We start from the raw sequence: 22,581 nt of genomic DNA, 5'->3' as shown, positions 1-22,581 counted from the left end.
GTTTAGTTTGTCTAACTAAGAATGGTAGGCATGTTTGCTACTTTTATTTCTTTTAAGAAAAAACAAACCTCAGTATCTAAATTTCAATTTTGGCAGAAATAGCAGGACGTTTCTTGATGTGTGTGGAGATACAAGGCACTCTAAATCACTACTAATACAGGTGTGCATGTCTTCATAAGCACTTAGGCTTTAAGAGTTTTATCAAGGTGACAAGGACACCACAAAGTTCACATCTTTTTTGCAGCTGCTCAAGCTGCTGGCTGCCATTGGTAAGCACTAGTATGTATATCTATGGATGTTGTGAAGAATCAAAGGTAAGAATTACTGTCACATAATAGCATGACTTCTGCCCAAATGCAAACCATTCACGGCCCATCCTGTTCATACAGCCTTTCTGATTTTTAATATGCAATCCTAATTAAACACCTGTATAACCAAATTGTTTTACCTCTTTCACGATATTTCAAGTAGCTGCTTCTTGCCTAGACAGCTAAAAAATCTGTCCCAACTGATACCTTTCTTTTTTATTTTTTCATTTACTATCTTCTATAAACTCATTCCCAAGACTTTGCATTTTCTCTTTGTTAGTATAGTAATAATTATAAGCTATATTTGGTTTAATTAAGAACACAAGCACCATTTATTCCACTACGCTATGCTAAGAATACTTTCGTGAGATACCATGTAATCTCACTAACTTAGCTTCATACCCTTCCACCACCAGTTACCTTTTCTGTTTCTGTTGTATATTATAACTAGAGTGGAGAAGACCAGTGATCTGGACACCACATCTTGCTTGTGTGGTAGGTACTATGGAGCACTTTGGTACTAAGTGAGGTTACACAATTGGAGCTTGCTCTTCTAAACTCTTCAGGTTTGTGTGCTTTTCATTGAATTCAAATGCTTAAATACTTAAGTGTTTTTTTTCATTTAAGTTATTTTTACTAGTTGACTGCAAGTAAGCTGCTTCTGCTTCCTTGATTGACATATTTGCAGCTAAGTGCCTAAACCACATGCAATGTCAAATATATTGATACATCAGCAGTACAAATTGAGCTAACCATTGAATGTATTCTTGACAGTATTACAGCGTAATAATTTATCATGTTATTTCCCCATTTTACATAGAATATAGATGAAAACTCAGTATGGTGTTTCTGTAGTAATGTACCTCCTGAATATATTGGAAATCTCCCAGATTTTTTTCATGCAGGGCTGAAGTATGATTAGAAGAAGTCAGAATGGAATCTACAATCATTAAACTATTCCAGTTTGTTGTTGTTAATGTTCATTAATGCTTTCTAATCCTTCCATTTGATTGAGGGTTGATTTGATGAAACATGCTTTTGGCAGCAACAGAGCAGAGGAGTAATAAAGGTGGAGTATTGACACCAAGTGACTCACTGTGAAACAATGCTGTTGGGTTCATAATTTAAGTAATTGAAATAACGAATGGGATGCAATCAAGCTTGGTGACTAAATCAACAGAAGTGTGTGTTTAAGTGTACAGTGAATCAGATGATGCAGCCTAATGGAATACATCATTCCAGGGATGTTGAAACTTGTCATTAAAACTTGCTGTAAATCTTCAACAGAACAGAGAAATCATTACTAGCTTTGAAAGAACTTCAATGAGCTATTGCACCAAGTTGAAAAAACTTTAGTTTATCTCTTACTGCAATAAATGTGGCTATCTATAACTCTGTGCACAGGTATTTTTGTTTATCTTAAACTCAGAAAAGATGTTAGAAACATCCATCCTACCCAGAAGTGTAAGTAGGCCATAATCTCACCAGTGATCTCTCATCGGACCACAATTTGGGTTTGTGCATGTATTTCAGAAAAGGGCCTAGCCTGCCTTAAGATTATGTTGGAGAATTCACAATACCCTTTGAATAAATTATTTCAAGTTAGCTGTATTTGTTGCTAACTTTATAATCTCTTTCTCCTAGCCAGATTTCTTTTCCTAAGCTTTTCTAACTTTAACTTCTGTCTATGAGATTTCATTACACCTTATGTACAAAAAGCCTGCAATAAATGCCTAGTCATGAACATAATATGTAGGTCATAAGCAAATGAATTATTAAACTTCTGGGTAATGCCTGCAGTTATTCGGGTACAATTGGTTGGTTAGAACATAATCCTGGTGTTTTTTAAATCCTACAAGGTAACCTGACAGTACTTACCAAAGTTAAATGACTCTTGAAAGGGACTTAGCTAACAGTTCACTCTGTCTTCCTTTTCCCCATCTTTTGTTCTCCACCACAGTGGTAAAAAACTCTGGGTTTTTTATATCTCCTGTTGGTGCTCTTAATATTTAGAACATACCTTAATTGGCAGTATAAGTTCCTGTTTACCTATCAAGATTCTTTGTGTAGTTCTTTTAACAAGGACAGTAAAGAAAGAAAATGCATTTTTCAAGGCATATGCTCAATCTGGTCTATGAAATATATATCTGGTATATAAAATGACTCCACCTCCATCTGCTTCTTCAGGTTCTCTTTAAAAATAAAGTGCAATGTTAGATTATGTATTTTACCTGAATCAGTTTCGTACTCATTTTTAATTTACAAAGAGCTCGAAATATCAACTGGCTCCTTGGCAGTTCATTGACATTATGTAATAATCTGAATTCTTTCTGGCAATTATTTGGATTCTTTACTCTTTTTTTCATCTTAAAATATCAAGTGCATTCAGTTGTAGGTTCATGTATCAAGGGTTTTACTAATAACTGAATGCAGTTCTTTTAGCTAGAGTTCATAATACATTTTCAAGTGACTTAGACGTAAGGCAAATTAACTTAGTTACTATAGGTAAAAATACAATATACAATCTTTATTTTTCTGTTATATTGATGTCTGTAGTCTAGATGCACTGTATATTTAGTATCATATTTGACAAGTTTTTTCAAGTAACAACTTGGTGTATATAATGCCATATGTCAGGTGATCTACACCCTTTTAAAAGAACTGATTGTTGAAAATAAGTTAATATTAACACTTTTAAAACCAGAAGCTGGAAATATGGGAGTATGGCTAAAATGAGATGCAGAGAACAAACTGTGGAATCAGGGATGCTTTTCTGAGAGGGGAACTCTGAACTAAATACGTCCTTTCACATGTATGCAACCCACATTAATGCCAAATGGTATAATTTTTCAAAAATTAGGGTTATATTCATAAAACATAACTGTTAACTAGTATAGCCATGAAGTCTCTTTAGTTCTTTATACCTTCCCTGTGACGTTTGTTGTTGTGGGTCTGTAACCTTACACTTGCATAGATGGCAAAAATGGGAGAGGAATTGCTTTTTTTAACTACCTACTAAAAAAATTAGTAATCCAGAAAACTATTTGGATCTTCCATGAAAGCTGCTGAAAATATACAATGGGAATGTATATTTTATTATACAGGACTCACTGTGTAGTTATGGCTATCAAAATAATATTCCTTTCTGTACACCCCCATTACACCAGGAGAACAAAAGAACAATTGTACTGGGACCAAGAAAGAGTCTACCTAACCCTGTATCGTGTCCTTGGCAACCAATACCTAGGAAGGGGGTAAGATTAAAGTACTATAAATGATACTATTGCAAAGTATTCTCCACAGGCTTCACTAACTTGCAGATCAGAAACTTCCAGAATAAGTGATATTGACTTTGTATTTGGTAATCCATTATGGATTTCTCTATCTAGAGAAACCTAGAAACTTTGACCAGTTTCCCCTTCTTCTAGCTTGACTGGATTCTCTGCTTGTGCTTTCATTAAGACATATTTTTCATTGTTAAGTCATCTCCTCTATTCTTAATTATGAGTTCTCTATATCATATTCTTTCTCAGTCATCTGTTTTCCAGCCTGAAGAATTCTAGTTTACTTGGTGGATGTTAGTTGCCATATCTTGTATTCTTTTTTCTTGCTTTTATTTCAGTCTTCTGAGGGTTTTTTGGTTTGTGGTGTTGGGGGGAGGGGGTGTTTTGGGTTTGGTGGGTTTTTTTTTTTTTAAGATAAGGGATACCAGTACTGTGTACAGCATTCATGGTGCACGTGCACACGCACATGGGTTTACACACTGGTTGAGGTTCTCTGTTCCTTTCCTAATATGTCTAACACTTTGTTTTCAATATGACTGAGCATCAATCTCTGCCTTTAAATACTGTATTAAGCTGGTCTCATGACCTCAAGATCTCATGTGAGTGTAGCTGAGTCTGCCACCTTCTAGAATGACCTTAATAAACTGGCTGGATATTGACCCAGCCCATAAAATAGCCAACCCAGTACATAAAATCGCCTCCCTATCACACCTCCATATGCTTCTTTACACTGAATTTTAAATTCAAATGCAAGATACTGAGCATTGATATCTGCTCATACCTGCTGCTGAGTATTATGCAAGAAGCATGGCTGAAAAACTCTAGAAACACTGACTGGATATTGTCATGGCACTGGCACAGTAGTACATGGACTGATTCTTCAGTCATGCTCACTACATAATATTCAGAAGCACATAAATCAAGCTTATCAGTAACCTAGGATTTTCTTATCCAGGCAAGTCTCCAAAGAAGCAGCATGCATAGGACTGTCCTTAGTAAGATTTTTTTGGTATGTGCCACTTTTAAAAGGTAAGTGACAAGATTGGCATGCAGCATGTAGGTATGGTAAAGTTTAAGAACAGCCCTTTGTTCCTGGTAGAGCTCATTTTATGATAGAATACAGAGTTCAGGAGAAAGTTCACTTCTAAGAAATTAATTTTATTGTGGGGAATACCAGTGTGCCTTAGGAACATAACTATTGATCCTGATCATCATTCCTATCAAAGTGGTTTTCTACATAACTGCCTATGCTGTAGGATGCCTGAAATTTCAGGTCTAAGATTTTGCATTTCGCTCAAATTTTTGTGGAAAGCTGTTATTGAAAACCTGTGGGTGGGTTTGATAACTGTGTGATGGTAGACTGGTGCAGCACTGCAGCAGTTGCTTTGCATCTAGACGTACCATGAGATAAGGGAATGCTATATAGCTTTGAAAATGTGGAAGATGGGAACTTTTCTATCAAATGTAGAAGTGAACCCGATTCTCTTTCCATCATAGCATAGTATCTCTCCCTGTGAAAGGTATTTTTCTCCCTTCAGCTCTGATCATGCAGCTTTCATCTTACTGTTTGCCCTGGTGTACATCCTTACAGATAGCAACACACAGTGCAAGAAGTACTACGTTCATATCCTTCTTCAGGAACTCTTTGGGGTCCCAGAAGGAGCCCAGTGGTCTTGACTCTGCCGTGAAGATTGTATTAAGATATTCTCATTGAAAAGCACCCCTCTAGACAGGCCACAGACAGCACTTGAGCTGCTGTGTGTTCTGGTCCAGGAGTCAGCATCACCCATGCTGGCTAATAATCCATATGAAGTAAGCGAAGGGTCTGGGAACTGGACTGTCATTGAAGAAGACGAAGGTCTGAAGTGAACAGTTTCTCCAGCCTCTTTGGCTTCAGCTGAAAAGCATCGGTTTTAGGAGCACGCCACTGGAACCGTACAATCCTGTGAGAAGAGGCAGTTGGGAGGGTAAGCTATATTTTATCAGCACAGTTCGCAGCAGGCCTAGTCATCGCCTGCTCTGAGGGATCTCACCCTTGCTTGTGGAGCCGCTTTGAACAGGATCAATCTCTTCTCCTCCACGCGCCGCAGCACTCGCTGCAGCTATTCCCCAGCGGTTACCGAGTAGGTTTGAGGGGATTTTACTCAAGGTGGCCGAGTCTGCCCTCTGCCACGATGCTCGTATTTCTGCAGGTGAGGGTTTCTTGGCTCACGAGATGGCACCCCGCCACTCGCCGTCGGTGGGAGTCGCCGGACCGAGGGCGCGCTGCGATAGAAGCGCCGCGGCGCGCCCTGCCCGGCCCGGCCCGGCCGTGCCCTGCCCTGCCCTGCCCGCCTGCGGCGGCTGAGTGGCTCTCCGCCCGGCCGGCTGCGAGGAGGGGGCAGCCGGCGGCGGCGGGGGTGTCACAGGCCGCCGGGCCCAGCCGCCCCAAGGGCCGCCGCTCCGCCCTTGCCCCTCCGAGCCGGGGGCGGGTACGACGGCGCCTGCCATGCGCCTGCGCAGGAGCCGCGGCGGCCGGCGGCGGCCAGGCGCATGCGCGGGGCCGGGGGCGGCGGAGCTGTGTGGAAGGAGGCGGTTGCACCGTGACGGGAAGGGCGGCGCGCTGCGGCGGCGCCCGTTTCCTCCGTCGCGTCGCGTCGCGTCGCGTCTCGGCGGCAGAGGCGGCCGGGGCCGGGCTCGGGCTCGGGCTCGCCGGTGGCCGCGGCGATGATGGCGTACTTCGTGGAGAGCTTCTGGGTAGGGAAGCGCCGCGGGCCGGCTCCGCCGCGCCGCGCGTGGAACGGGCAGGGCACGGCACGGTGCCGCCGGCGTCCCCTCTTGCGGGCGCAGCCTCGGCTCTTACGCCACCCCCGGGACTGGGCCGGGGCCTTGCCGCGGGGGGGCGCGGCGGGGGAGCGGGGGGTGGTGGCCGCCGCCCCCTGCGCCCGCCGCGGCTCGCTTCGGCCGGGCCGGGCCGTGGGGGGGGGGGGCGGGGGGAGAGGGGTGCCGGGCCGCGCCGCCGGCTGGCCTCGGCCGGGCAGCCCGCGGCGGGGCGAGGGGACGGGGGCGAACGGCCGCCCCCTGCCCGGCCGTCCACCTCGCGCGGCGCTCGGGGGTCCGTCCGTGGCGGAGAGACGACGGCCGGGGGAGAGGGACGGCCGGTCGCCGCGGGGGCGCTGGGCCGAGGGACGCGCGGGCACGGGCGGGAGAGGCTGCGCTGGGGGGGTCTCCCTCTCGCGGGCACGGCGGTGCGTGGAGGTGGCCTGGGCTGCGGTCCGAGCTCTCTTCGCAAGCCTCCCCGACGATGCGGTCGTTGGGGGAACGGCACCGGCTCTAACAGCCTAACGAGTTGTACCGCGCAAACGCGCAGCGGCGCCTCGGAGCTCCGTGCTGTTGTACCGATAAACTCGCCTTGTCTGCATGTCAGAAGGTACACAGCCTGAACAGCGGCCAGCTGGGGAAACAACAGACTCTCCGGTCTGTTTTAGAAACGCAGCTTACCAGTCGCCTCTGCGCAGATATACCTGTTTAGTGTAGGAGGTAGCTATTTGCGGAGAAAAAATTAAAACGTGGGTTTGGGATTATTACTGAGCCTCGCACGAGATGAAACTTGTTGCTGGTCTGGAACTTTGAAAGGAAGCGTTCTTCTAGTCATCCGGCTGTTTATAATGTTCCTGCTTCTTTGCACGTTTTATTTTTAATGTGCATCTCTACCAACTAATAGGGAAAACATAAAAATGGTTATTTGTTGAGACTGAAACAAAAAAAAAAAAAAAGAAAAATGTCTTTTAGACGTCTGCTTTTTCTGCGTAAGCAACAGTTATGCTTAATGTTTAGGGAAAACTAATTTCACAAATACAATATACTATTCTTGAACATAAAACATAGTTCAAGCCAGGTTTCAAGTTTTGTTTGCAGCATTGTGTTTAATTTTTACTCTTTAAGTTTTGTTTTAACAGAATATTAAAATTTAATGATGAAAGGTGTTAGATTTGCTCTCTTGGCATACAAATCTGCTTAATTTGAAGCCTCAGTGTGGGAGATCAGTATTAAACTAATGTGGAGGGTTTTTTACCTTTCTTAAAAGTAAGTTTTAAATTAATATAAGAAGTCACCCTTTCATTGGAGAAGTTACTATCTCCTAAGGTTGAAGTAAAATAGAAGTTTTTTAGTCAGCTATCTTAACTGAAATCAAACACTTTTCTATTTATGTTAGGTACTATGGTATGTGCATTTAACTGTTTGTCTGATCAGTGGTATTTTGTTAATAAGTCAATAATTTTCTTAAATCACTGAAGGCAGTGGACCATTCCCATACATTCTGTTTCCCTGTCTGTGTCTTCATAAATGCTACCAGCAAATATGAGGTAGTAGACGTCTACCCAAACTTCCCATTCTTTCTTTCTGCTCTACAAGGTCTCTGCCTTATAGCTCTGTTGGCAAAACTCCTAGTGCGGGTCAGCAATGAGTGCCAGGAGAAGGAGGTTTTCTTCTGGTTTTCTCTTACCTCCAAAAATGACACAAAGTAGGACAGCAAGTGTATTCTTGTTTGTCTTGCAGTGACAATAAAGACATTAGGCAGAGTCTTAAAATTGTAAAACTTGACTGAAAAACCTTTGTAATACCATGGACAGGGTTTTATTTTCTGAAGAAGTAAAATAAAAAGGAATATAGACTGTTCCTTCTTTGCTGTTGTGGGTAGATATCCTTCAGGATTAACTGTAGTGTCTAAATATTGACAGATTTTTAAACTCAAAGTATTGAGTTTCTATATATCCTTAGAACCAAGGATGATTTATAGGTTTGTGCATTTTGAATCATTAGGCTTCTCCATTTCTACTAACTTCTCAGAATAGATTATTGTTCAGATTGTTACTGCAGTGCTTTGGGAGACTTGGGATACAACCTATGTATGCTTTGAAATGGGGTGAGAAACTTAAGATGGAAACTAGAAAATTACTGTTAAAATGCACTGAATGCATAATGACTGAAAATAATGACGAGAAATCCAAAAGGAGAAAGAAAGGTGGTTTTGTGTAAAACTTCAGAAGAATTGTCTTCTGTTTCTTGTTTTTGCCTTGGCCTTCTAGGGCAAGATGATTTTGTCACCTATGGAATGGGATAATTACACTTGCTAAAGCACTGATGTGAAAATTAATCCAAAACATAATTAATATTTAATTGATGTACATGCTGTCATCAGTTTGGAGCTGAAATTGTGCATTGGAAATGGAAGTCTGGATCTTGAGCTGTAGGATGTTCTCTCTTGATTTACTAATTTGCTGTAACTGATAGGAAAAGACATCAGAAACTTGAGGAACTTAACTGATTTCTTCAGAAAAGGGAGTGACATATGTGAATGTGTATCGATTTCTTCCACACTATTTAGGCTGCTGTCTTTTAAGAACTTCCTAAAAGTGCTCATGTAAACAAATCAAATCTTAGCTTCTTTGTTGTAATAGTCTTGAAGCTTATCATGAGACTTTCATCTTGTACTGCTTTTAAGTGTTTGAATAGTTGCATATTTTTTGTTTGGTTTTTTGTTAGAGAATGTAAGAAAAATGGATGTTTTATGGGCCTGCCATCTGTTGACTGCCTCTAAGAGGTCATTGAGAGATAAACAAGACTATTTACAGGATGTGTAAAGTTGAAGTACAGAGACCTGTACTGGCACTTGAAAAATTTTACTATCACTTGAAGAATTGTCGTGGTTTAACCCCAGCCAGCAACTAAGCACCACAGAGCTGCTCACTCACTCCCCTCCCCCTCCCCAGTGGCATGGGGAAGAGAATCGGAAAAAACCCTAAAACTCGTGGGTTGAGATAAGAACAGTTTAATAGAACAGAAAGGAAGAAACTAATAATGAAAATAACATGACAATAATAACAATAATAATAAAATTGGAATACACAAGACAAGTGATGCACAATACAATTGCTCACCACCTGCCAACTGACACCCAGTTAGTCCCAGAGCGGTGATCCCTCCCAGCCCCATTCCCCCCACTTCATATACTGGACATGACGTCACATGGTATGGAATACCCTTCTGGCCAGTTTGGGTCAGCTGCCCTGGCTGTGTCCCCTCCCACTCCTTCTTGCTGGCTGGGCATGAGAGGCTGAAAAATCCTTGATTTTAGTCTAAACATTATTTAGCAACAACTGAAAACATCAGTGTTACCAACATTCTTCTCGTACTGAACCCAAAACACAGCACTATACCAGCTACTAGGAAGAAAGTTAGCTCTATCCTAACCAAAACCAGGACAAGAATGTAGGGCTCTGCTAATAGAGCGCAGCACTCTAGAGCAGCAGTTTTCAAAGTCAGTAGGATACAGTTACTTTTTTCTGGTATCAAAAATTACAAACCAGTAGTACAGGCTATAAATGGCTTTGATTCTTATGACTGAGTTTTAGGCATTCAAGTCACATGGCCAAACATTCCCAACTCCTAATTAGGATGTTGTCATAAAACATTGTGTGCTTGCTGCTATGTATGTGCTACATCAAAACAAATTATATAATTTAAAGGAAACACTTTCATAAGTTATTTCCATTATACATAAGCTATGTTTTGTTGCTTTGAGTACACTCATACTGGTACAGTAGAATAAAAAACGTTCATTATTGTTGACTTACTGTTTTCTTAACACTACTTAGGAAGTGTTGCATAAACTTTGACATTGTATTTAAACTGACGGGTGCAGGTGATGCTTTTGTTAATTGTAAGTCTATTAAACTGTATCAAGTCAACAAAAATAAGCCACTTCTAAGCCAGTCAGTGTTTGTTTATTGTTTTAAATTAATTTGATTAAACTGTTGGAAGTTCCATGTATAGCTGAAACAGGTCTCTGTGTAATGCTGTGCTTGATAACTCTGGAAGTTCTGGCATATAAAAATGTGTGTTTGAATTGGCTTTGTCTAATCCCTTTTATTTTATCTTTTTAATCGCTTGCGTTACCTGTAGCTTTTGAGAATGGCTGTGAGGAGTATTCCTTTCTTTTCAAGAGCTTTTGTAACATGTAAAGGCTGGCAGCATCCAGGTTTAATAATCTTAGATTTCTGAAGAGGCTTGCTCTAGTAAGTGTAAGACATATTGTCTTACACACTTACGCGGTATGAGTGACACTGAGACTTGTCATGCTTCCACCTGGAGTTCCACGCATATGTTTATGCAGTGCTACTCTTCTGCTTGGCATACAGTTAGATGCTCAGTCTCAGGAGAGCTGTTGTGCAATATTTGGTTAGTCTTCTCCCTCTGCGTGTGTGCATCTAGCATGAGTTGGCAACTTTCCATCTTTTTGTTAAAAAGTATCTTTAATTGTCTAGTTATAGAGGAAAATATCTGTTCTTCCTCATATGCATAGAGCTTCTCTGGAGCTGATCTTTAATTTATTGAAGCTGGAAGAAGGAAATTGAAATTGCCAGGTTGCTTTTGTGTTCAGACTTCAAGAACTGAAGAAGATATGTTGCCTGTATAAACATCAGGTTACTGCTTTCTTCCATGTTTCAATGCCCTCAATTTTCTGTAGCTCTTTCAGACACTCAGAAATTGAAATTTACTGATAGCTAGCTTTCAAAAATATGACACCATAATATTAATCACAAGAGTGTTTTCATGTATACAGGGTCCATTAAATCAAATAATTGCCTAGGTGGAAAGGATGAAACAGATGTTACTTATTTGAAACTGCAACAAAGAGTAACAGTTTAAAGAAAATGACAACAAAGTTTTCCAGAGCATCTAAAATGAGTTTACATATCCCTGGACTTAGGAGAATTTCTATTGCTTTATTTCTTTAAAGAGTTCCTCCTTTATGAGTGAGTGAAAAAAGTCAATAGTACAAATGGAGAAACCATAATGAATAGTATGTGTCTTTCTAAGTTTGTAGGTAAAGAAAAGATTGGGTTTGGTAAATATTTGGAACTTTCATTTTAGAATTGCAGGAATGAATACCCAGTCTCTATTGTTCTGTTGCATTAAAGTTTGTGCATTAATGTTGAAATAGGATATCTTCTAAGCTTCATAAACCAAATCTTGTCATTGCTGAACACTTGTACCTAGTTTCAGCAAATACTGAATTTCACCTATACAAGGGAGTTTTGCTCTCCCGCCCCCCATTAATGGATTGTCTTCAGTTATTACTTGGCATATAGGTGCAACTCTGGAATTTTCTGAATACTTTTTTTTTTTTTTTTTCCCCCCAAAAAAAGACTTTGATGCCATTATGATTGATCTGTATTAGGATTACTGCATGCATAATCTGTTGATCAGGGGTGTGGTTTTTCCGGGTGTGGTTTTTCCATACCCATATCTGACAGAGGAGCATGAGCAGTAACACAAGTGTAAAACTAGCTGTAGGACAGCTTCTCTGTACCTGACCAAAACTAGAGGCAAAGGATACAAATTTATCTATTCTTACCCCGAAAACTGCAGTGATTCTATTTCCCACATTCATTCTTTTCTAGGCTTTTCCTACTTAGCGTTTATCTAAGAAGGTGGGGAGATGTTGGTCATATTTCATAGATATTTCATGTTTGCCAATGGCAGTGGTAAGGTTTAATTAGGATTTGGAAACTTAATTTGGAGATTATTCAGTTTTCATTTCATGACAATTTGAACTAAATTAGGGACCTAAACTTTTTTACGGTTAAAAAGAAATCTTGTAATTAAGTTGGAGTACCACTTCCAAATGTTGCAGTTTGAATACGTCCACCTGTTTCCTGGAGAATAAGTTGTGGGTTTGGTAGGCTATTTTAAAAAGAGGATTAGGCAGGTTATGACTTAAATAGTTTATAATCAAAAGTACAGTTTTCTGTTCTATTTCTTCTTTGTAATGTGGTGATGTGGTCATGTTTAAAGGGTTGAAAGAATGATTGTGAATGCTTAACCACTGCTAATGCATGTTCTAAAAGCATAGTTTGAAATTCACTTATTGTCAAATGTTTCTTTACTTGCTGAACTTAGTTAGTTAGAAAAAGTCAAACTTTGTCTGAAATTCTCTCATCAAGCTTCTGAAGTTTGACCAAAATCTAAATGTGTTTAAGAACTGCATGTGCCTTTTATTGTCTCGTATGTTTATTTTTGCTGTGAAAACAGTATTTGCAGCTGTCCTTTTCTTGCTTCTCACACTAGCTAAACAAGTAGTACGTATCGGACCGGTAATGGGAACTTTAGAATCACCTCAATAATTGAGAACCGTTTGTTTATAGTGGGTAAAAAGACAGTGCTATATTAGAGAGTATTCACTTTTTACACTAATAGACATAATGTTGAACAGTTTTAGTCTGAAGTAGACAGTGCTTGCACTCATACAATTTGATTAGAAACGTGGTAAATAAATACTGCTGCAGGTTGCCCAGAAATTTCTGGCTACTTTACCAAATGTAGGTTTTAAATTCAGAATCATCTTTAGTGCCACAAACAAACTTATTCTTAAAAATTTTCGAAGTCTATTAAGTAGTTCAGTAAAACAGAGTTCCTGTAATCTGTTTCCTGTTATGCACAAGTCATGGAAATGCTGAATTCTGACTTCACATTTGCTGACAGGGTTAGTTTCATTTCCATGTGAAAATCACTGCCATTAGTTCTTGATGAAGGGAAATGGAAGGACTGTCTGCCCTCCTTTCCCTGACTTACTTTGTATGCAAAGTTGGTCAGTAATGCCTCATTGTAGGCTTATTTAAGTGAAGTGTTTACTTGTGTTTGAAGTCTTGTTTCCTCTTATGGCTGGCTGTCGGGGGACATCTATCCTGTGTACACAAAAGAGCTCTCTTACAGCAGTGTAAAATGGGAAACCTCAACAAGAACACCAGCTTCTGAAGAGGGAGTTTTTTTAGCTCTAGGGAAGAAGAAGAAAACCGCTAATGAACTTCAAAGTAATTAAATGGAGCCTATATGGAGAGGGGACCACTTACGTTCTGCATTTGAGTGATGACGGGTTCAGATGGTGTTTTACCTGCAAAATGACATTCAGAATGGTCTTTCAAATTGATCTGGAAGTCTGTTGCATAGAACCTAATGTTGTACGTGACAAGAGAGGTAGCTCTTTCTCCAGGATGCAATTTCTAGAAGAACCTCCATCTGACTTCACTGTCTGTCTGTCATAGCAGTGGTTGGTAATTGCTTCTGAATGGGAGTGGAAGGTCTCATCAGTTCCCTCTGCTGTGTGCTGCATTTATTTATTTTTAAGTAGGCCAGTACTGGTCTTTTAGTGATCCCAGCTACTGCTGTTGACACCAGGAAGGAGCAAGTAAAAACACTTAATGAAGAAAAATTGGCTAGACACACAATTTCCATGTACAGAATTTTATACAATGTGTGTGAGAAGGGGCAGTGTTGAGGAAAACCAAAACACAAATGAACAGTCTTGATGGCATATGTGCACGTAAGAGAATACATACTTGGTTTTTGTAAATTGAACTTTTCCTCTTAGCCACAGCATACATCTCTGTCTTTATCCTAAACACAGAGCCTTAACTCTGAATTATTTGTGCTACTCTTCATGAACATAACTACTGAATGAAGGAGTTGTGGATAGGCTATGTAGCTTTTCCTAAGCAGAAAAATATCTGCTCTCTGCACTGAGATACCATACTCAATTTGACATGGGTACACATATGTCTCCAAACATGAGTAGAAGATAACATAATTTCTAGAACTGTCATCAGGTTAATCATCAGAACTCTTGATCATGTGAATTATTGAACAATTTTGAAGTCTAGATGTTTGTGCTTGTAGGTAGAGCCTGATAGTGGTAAGATAGGCTACATTTGACATTATATTCACCAGTGAAAACAACTTAGTTGTGCCAAGCTTAAACCACATAGGCCCTTGAATCTTGGAGCCTGCTTTGGACTTGCTGCTTTGTGTAATCCTTAATATATTTTTCACATAGCCTCTTAGCCTCTGATAACTATTGATAATGTATAAAAGATGTGGCTTTCAGGGGACTTTTTAATCGAGGAAGGTATCTGTTCTGTTCCTCTGTGCTTTCTGCTATTCAATGTGAAGTCAGGAACAAGAGTAGGACTGGTGAGAAAATTTCATTTAAGTGGAAAAATTAGTTCCTTTGCAGTAACCTTCAGTTACAGTTAGGGAACAAGGTGATGTTGGGAATTTGTTGTTCTGGCTCATTCCATTCTCTAAAAGGTTTGCAAAGTTACATTTCTCATAGATTATCAGCCATCAGGAAGGCTGCAGCCACAGGCTGGGTCATGGCTATGCTACCCTTCCTGTATTTCTAAAATGGCAGGAAATTTATGGAGTTCCAGTATAGAAGAGTCCTCATTAAAGCTCCCATTATGAAAAGTTCAGAAGCAGTCTGTGTTCAGCAGATTTTGATCAATGTGTTGGTTTAGCTAAAAGAAACACCTTAAGGCAAAGGGAAAGAACATTTCATAAAGGAGAATTTTATTAGTTTTTCTGGAAGAAATGCCTAACACTTATTTGTAAAAGTTTATCTCCAAATTTGGGTACAGTAACAGCTTTGGAGTAGCTAAATAAGAATTTTATTTTGTATTCTAATTGAAAATATCAGTGAGGCCTCAATTATAGAGTTATTCTCATGTTTTTGTAATGCAGTGGCATTCAGCATTTATATTGAGTAAATACAGAAAGTTAATAAGCTACCTATTTGTGCACCAGTAGTCAAAATTATTGTGGGCTTCAAACTACAGGGAAAAATTCTTAGATAGGTGTCATGGTTTAAGCCCAGCCGGTAACAAAGCACCATAAAGCCGCTCACTCACTCCTCCCCGGCAGCCTTGGTGGGATGAGGAGAAAATAGAAAGAAAAACTTGTGGGTCAGGACAAGGACAGGGAGGGGTCATCCACTAGTTATGGTCACAGGCAAGACAGGCTTAACTTGGGGGAAAAAAACAAAATCAATTTAATTTACTACCAATCAAATCAAAACAAGGATAGTGAGAAGTAAAACAAGCCTTAGAACACTTTCCCCCACTCCTCCCTCCTTCCTGGCTCAACTCCACTCCCAGTTTTCTCTACCTCCTCCCCCCGACAGTGCAGGGGGACAGGGAATGGGGGTTGGGGTCAGTTCATCACACGTTGTCTCTGCTGCTCCTTCTTTCTCAGAGAGAGGACTTCTCACTCTTCCCCTGCTCCAGTGTGGTCCCTCCCACAGGAGGCAGTTCTCCACAAACTTCTCTGATGTGAGTCCTTCCCACGGGCTGCAGTTCTTCAGGCACAGACTGCTCCAGCGCAGGCTTTCCCATGGAGTCACAGCCATCTTGGGGGGCTGTCACAACCCAGACTGGACAGACGAGGGAGTCGTGTTTAATTCAAAATTCCCTCGGCCTAAATTAAGGTGAAACGACACCAAACAATCAGTTAAAGATTTTATTCATGACAGAAGCAAACTGAACTGGGAAGGCGTGGGTAGGTGGCAGGGTTTCTCACAACAGGAACTGGCATAAGACTACTTCTGTGAACTGTGTAACCCAGGGTAACCATATACATCAATTCAGGGAATAAGGAGATCCCTCCCATTGAGTCATGCAGTTCAGAGCAGACCCTCTTGCTTTCCAGACGCCTCCTCGGAGAAGGGGCCAGGGACGGCTGGATCCACTCTTAGTCTCAGGCTTGGTCAATGGTTTATGTCTTGAAACGGATGAGTGTAGGGATTGTGGAAAAGGAGAGAGAGAAGAAGACAGAGAGAGAAAAAGGAAGAGAGAAAGATTTCACCGGTCCTGGGTCCAGCGTTGGTTCAGTCAGCCAAGGGGTCCAGTTCCAGTGGGCTTGTGCGCCTGGGGCTTCAGTTTGTGTCCTTTTATCATCCTTGCCCCTCCTTCGGGCGGGTGCCCGATATCATCAGGCTAATGAGCAGTTTGTGATCCTTTTGGCTTGGGGGTCATTTGTGGAGCAACTTCTCCTTCCCTGCAGATGTGGCCATTGCTTGATCTTTGTATCAGAACAGGGAGCTGCGCACCCTCCAGCACGCCTTCCCCTCCTGTTGCTGATGAGCTTTTCACCTGGGTTCCTTGCTGTGCAGGGTTTGTCTTTAAGCAGAACTTGCCCAACCACAACGTTTGAGACATTAACTCTTTCAGTCTCTCACAGGGACATCCCCCTGCTCCTGCGTGGGCTCCTCCCCAGGCTGCAGGTGGGCATCTCTTCCCCCGCTGCCCTCCATGGTCCGGGGGGGACAGCCTGACATGTCCCCATGGGCTGCAGGGGCATCCCCTCCTCCCCCGCTCCTCCTCCCCTCCTTCCTCACTGACCTCGCTGTCTGCAGAGGGATTTCTCTCACATCCCACTCCCCTCTCCGCTGCAGGTTCCCCTTCTTAAATCTGTTCTCCCAGAGGCGCTGCCACCGTCGCTGATGGGCTCGGCCTTGGCCAGAGGTGGGTTCGACTTGAAGCCATGGAAGCTTCTAGCAGCTTCTCACAGGAGCCACCCCTGCAGCCCCTCCCCTGCTACCAAAACCCCGCCACACAGACCCAAAACAATAGGAGTGAAAGGGGGGTGAAACTGTTTAGACTGGTACTTTAAAGAGTAAGACAACATTTTAAAAAAACAGATTACATTTCCTACTAATTGGTGTTCTTATTCTTTTATTTTTCAAACTTATAAAAGCCTTGCTCTGTAGATAGTCCTTTTAGAGTTTGCTTGTATTTTCATGTACTCAATTTAGTTCTGCTTGTACTTTTTACAGACCTTTCTGTAATTGCACTTACGCTAAACTTATAGGCATTTTGATGAAATTTTTCAGGTTACAACTTACTGCAACCTTAGGAACTGTGAGTTTATAGGTGTTCTTTCTTTTTGTTTGGTTTTGTTCTCCCCGATGCTTGGAAGAAGTAAAGCAAATAATCCTGGTTAGTAATCTGAATCAAATTGCCTTTAATCGTCTGTTATTTGTAAATTTATGTGTCTGTGTGTGGTGTCCTTTAAGGCAACTTGCTATACTATTGACTGATATATTATCTAGTGCAGTTAACACTTCACAGAGGTGGGCCTGCTACTGTAGCTGCTGCAAAGTTCTTCCATCCACCCATGGCTCCTTCCACTTACTTAAGCTGGTAGATCCCTGCCTGCCTTCTTCACCTTGCTCTCACCTCTTCTGCTGAGCAATGCAGCTGTTCGTGTCCTCATAGTGATCTGGATCACTGATCTTTCTTTTTCAGCTGTATAATTTCCCTGATCAGGTGTGCCTCATGGCTGCACAAACAAAATTTTCCAGAACAGAAAGGACAGAAATATTTGGAGGGGTGTATGACCAAATCCTCAGGCTCCTCTCACTGGAGATGTGGAACTACTGTTGTGAAAAGTCCAGGATTTTAAGAAGGACGTTAAGGTCCTTGAATGCTTCCAGGGGAGGGCAACAAAGCTGGTGAAGGGGCTGGAAGGCATGTCCTGTGAGGAGTGGCTGAGGACTCTGGGTTTGTCTAGTTTGGAGAAAAGGAGGCTGAGGGGTGACCTCATTGCTCCCTATGGCTTCCTGAGGAGGGGAAGTGGAGAGGGAGGTGCTGATCTCTTCTCCCTGGGATCCTGTGATAGGACATGTGGGAATGGTGCAAAGCTGCGCCAGGGGAGGTTTAGACTGGACATTAGGAAGCATTTCTTTACCAAGAGGGTGGTCAAACACTGGAACAGGCTTCCTGGAGAGGTGGTTGATGCCCCAGGCCTGTCAGTGTTTAAGAGGTATTTGGACAATGCCCTTAATAACATGCTTTAACTTCTGGTCAGCCCTGAAGTGGTCTGGAGTTGGACTAGATGATCGTTGTAGGTCCCTTCCAACTGAAATATTCCATTCCATTCCATCCCATTCTTCTTTCTCTTCCACTCTGAACATGCATGCAGTTTTCTTGAGGGCATGTTTCTTCATCTTTTGTAGCAGCATCATTATGGATCTGAAGCTTTTAGAAGGGAGGAGGGGAATGGATAGTTTGACAGGAAAACTTCTATAATAGCAGTGCTATTATGCTGTGCCTTGCCTTCCTTTCATTTCTATTGTTGCTTTCTCCTGTCCGGAAGAAGTTCACCATAGTGCCAGAGTTGATAAGCTGGCTGAGTTTATTAACCAGTGTTTAGGGCAGTGTCTCAGTTTTAATGGTGAGGTATGCCTTACTGACTGGAAAATGTTCTAAGTTTTAAAACTAAATTTAAGAATAGACAAAGGGAAGCTACCTGTGAAAAGGAAGAGATCAGTGATTTTTTTTTTTTTTTTTTAACCAATTTTACAGAAAAACAGAGGAAGATACATGAAGTGTGAAGAATTGGGGAAGCGGGATATCCAGTGATCCCAAAATGTGAATTTTAGTTCATGGAAAATAATGAAAGATATAAGAATGGAGAGTACAGTATTAAGTATGTGTTCAATAGGATGGGAAGTGAAAGAATACAAGACCTGTAGAAATCTAGAAAAGAAATGGCTTTGAATATAGCCTAGAAATATGTAATAGAAGAGTTGTCATTAGAAGGGTAGTAGTAGCTGCTGAGGTGATTTTGGTTTGGTTTACATATAGCGGATTGAAGGGAACTAACAGCAAATGGTAAAAACCAAGCATTACAAATCACATTAGATCATTCACTTTGTGGAACTTGATCATATATTAAAATGTATAGATTCTATACTTTGTTCTGTATATGCTTTAGTGTGTTTTGTTTCATAATTCTACTTTATTTTTATTAATTTTTAGGGGGAAAGGAACAATGGCTTTGATGTCCTCTATCATAACATGAAACATGGACATTTGTCAACAAAAGACTTAGCAGACTTTATAAGAGAAAGGTAAGTATTCATCCTTGGTGATCGTCGCTCTTTAATGTACTGTTTGTGGTTTTTATTTAAGTTTATAATTATGTTTAATAGTAACATGCAAAATATGTAAAAATCAATGAGCATTTAAAAATATCTCTTTTATCCTACAAGAATATCTATGTTTATTCTATTCACTTAGAACTAAAAACTTACTCTTAAGCTTCAATTAATAAAAAGTTTCTAATTTGTCACGTTTCAATTAAAAAAAAAGAGTAAAAAGCTAGAGGTGTCACATTAGGTGTGACAGTTTATTTAAATTAATCCCAATTATTAAAAGCAGTTTATTTAAATTAATCCCAATTTTTCACCATGTTTGGAAGAAAAGCAATAATTTAAAGTAGAAAAAATTATCAGTCTTACAAAGCTTTTGACCATGGATGTAGAATTAGGGTATTAGCAAATGCTAGTATGATCTTAAAAAAATTATACTTTCATGTTAAGATGTTGAAAAACTAGTTTTGTTAAAGAAAAGGGAGTGATATGTAGGGACAAGAAAATAATATGCAGAAAATAACACAGGTTCTTCTCTATGGGATGGAAGGGACAGAACTGAAATCTGCAGATATGACAACTTCCAAAACAGATGACCTAGTGCTATTTGTATTTTTTCTTTGTGAAAGAAGACTGCTGCTGCTACACTAAACATAAGAATTTCCATTCTGGATAAAATTAATTGTATGTCTGCTTCAGAATTTTGTCTTAATTCAGCTACTGGCACCAGATGATGCATGGAAAAAACTTGCAAGAGACTGATTGAGGACCTGTTTCAGTGAAGGTTTCTTGCAGTAAAAGCTGTCCAAAAAAATGGATTTTGTTTTCTGGAATTTTTCATCAAAATTTCAGTTTTGGACTTAAATAGATCTCAACAAAGAATTTCTTTTTAATTTCCACAAAACGTAACCGCCACAAACCTAGCAGGTATTCAGTTGCACTGACATTTGCATAGTTTCAAAGTAAATTGGAGAAAATGACAAAAATCTTTCCACTAAGTAGAAATGGGTGAGTTCCAGAGTACACATATGATGGGCAGTCTCCTGTTGGAAGGACTATACAACCCAAGGAATCTTGTGTTTCAAGAATCCCTGATTCCAGAGAACACATTATGAAAGCAGACAGGGTTCCAGTGAAATCCTGCATTGGATTGAGTGGAAGAATATCATGCTGTTCGTTTTTAGTATGAAATGCTTAAGGCTTTACAGGCTTGTATTTTTAATATTGACTGTTACAAATGTTTGCCTGGTGTTATCTTTGTGAGTGCCTGGATCTTTCCTTTGAAACCTGCTTTAATTTTTGGAATCACTTAGTTTTTATAGCAGTAAGTCATAGACCTAAGCTGTACATCACCTGGACATATTTAATTTTAGTAGTTTTACATCTGTTGCATTTTGATTAACCTCCATATTTAGAAGGTGAGAAGCTCTCTCACTCACTCTGCTTCTTATCTCCTTTATGTTGTATTATTTGGACATGCTCCATTTTATTCATACTGGTCCTAAGGTGAAAGGGCTTATGTAAATAGGTAAAAATAACTTGATGCTATAACTTGCTTGCATTCTTTGCTTTATTATATTGTCTTAAATAAAACTTGACAGTTCATTTTACACAAAATTCCTAGTAAAAAAACTGTGGTGTTCTAGGGTTTTTTTCACCCTATAAGCTCCCCCAAATTAAATTTTAAATGAGATGTGCCTTTGCAATCAATAAATAAAATACTTGGACCTTTCTCCACATATTAAAAATGTTTCAGCTGAAGTTTCTGCTGATTAATTTTAGTGATTTCTCAAGAAGGAGACAATTTTCTGTTCCCAGTTAAACAAGTCTAAGTAACATGTAAGAGTAAATGTAGGAATACATGAGGATCCATGTGGGCACATTATCCTCAATGAGAGATCAAGAAATGTCTTTTCTGTTCTGGTGCATGGATCAGGGTGTGCCAAAGAGATATGCAGCCATTTTACAGCATTTTTGGTTAAACATGAAAAAATTCAGTTGTCATTAACACACTGAGATCCGCTAGAATCTTAGTGCTACATTTTGATTTATTTGGCAAGGCTTCAATATAGTTCCTTAAGAGCAACTTGCCCTGGTATTGGGAAACACCTGTCAGTGATGCAGACTAGCAGCAGTAAGTTCAGTCCTTTCCAAGGACCTTCTCCCATCAGGATATTAAACCTTCTATCCTATCTGTTCCATTGTGTTTTCTTCAGCCCTGCTTTACTGATGCATCTCAGTATGCCAGGCTGCCATTAAAAAAAGCAGTTGAATGCCAAATAGGTATTTCTTTTCAAGTGAGGGCGCATCACTGATCAATCTCAGTCCAAGCTAACTGTAATGTGTGGCATATAGTTTGTAGTTTCAAAGCAATAGATGGACTTTAAATATTTGGTGTCCTCTCTTCAGTAAAAATGTTTATGAGTGTCTATGTCTAGGCAGTGAAGCCCTTCACTACCATTGTGAAGTTACTGTGGGATGTCAGTCGATTTCCCAGGAAGTAAATATGGTTCAGTAGCACACATCTATTCACATGGGTCAAACTCTTGACCTCTAAAAAAATTGAGTTGGGCAGTACTTCAACAGTATTTTACAACAGTCCAATTGTCTTGACCATGGTCTGTTTTGCATCTTTGTTTATTGCAAAGAAATGAAGAGATGCTGCACACAATCATCTGTTCCCCTCCTTCCTCCACAGAGTATAGTCTGAATATTATTTTGCAGTACTGTTTTCTGCTAGAAATATATAAGCAGATGAACAACATTTATTAGGAGCCTCCTAGATCTAGTGTTTTTATGCCCTGACTTTTATGTACCTGATTTTTCCCTATGAAAACTAAACTTACATACATTTGAACTTTCTTCACATCTGTCCTTTCATTCCTTTAGAATATATTGGCCTTTTTTTTTTTTTCAGAAGTGGAAACATAGAAGAGCAAAAACTGAAAAGTGCTCGATAGGTGGAGGAAACAGATCCAAGTTGGTGATAATAGTTTCAACAAGTTAGAGTACTTAACCTTCGTATGTACTGTTTGACAGTAGTCACCTGGTCAGTCTGGATTGCTGGAGACTCCAGACTAGCCAGAGAATTTGCTTTTTTTATGGAGTGATCTCAAAGAGAAAGGAAAGATGGTTGAGTGTATTTGAATGTACAGACTGCTTAGGGCACAAAGGACATGTCCGTATGAAGCCAGTCTTTGTTACTTGTGCTGTTCAGAATAGTGTTTTGGTTGTATGC

General features: G+C 40.5%; 1 protein-coding gene across 6 annotated transcripts in view; it reads left to right on the top strand.

The window, feature by feature from the left end:
• The first annotated feature begins 6,136 nt into the window (after nt 1-6,136).
• FCHO2 (FCH and mu domain containing endocytic adaptor 2) overlaps nt 6,137-22,581 on the top strand; it is a 96,226-nt gene continuing 79,781 nt past the window's right edge. For all 6 annotated transcript variants that reach the window (XM_075020661.1, XM_075020662.1, XM_075020659.1 and 3 more), the window contains exons 1-2: nt 6,137-6,328; nt 19,231-19,322. In XM_075020661.1, the coding sequence (XP_074876762.1) occupies nt 6,299-6,328; nt 19,231-19,322 (122 nt within the window). In that variant the 5' untranslated portion in view covers nt 6,137-6,298. The remainder of the gene's footprint in view (nt 6,329-19,230; nt 19,323-22,581) is intronic.

This window comes from Buteo buteo, chromosome Z, assembly GCF_964188355.1.
Source record: "Buteo buteo chromosome Z, bButBut1.hap1.1, whole genome shotgun sequence".
Classification (NCBI taxonomy): Eukaryota; Metazoa; Chordata; class Aves; order Accipitriformes; family Accipitridae; genus Buteo; species Buteo buteo.
This window is presented reverse-complemented; position numbering and strand designations above follow the sequence as displayed.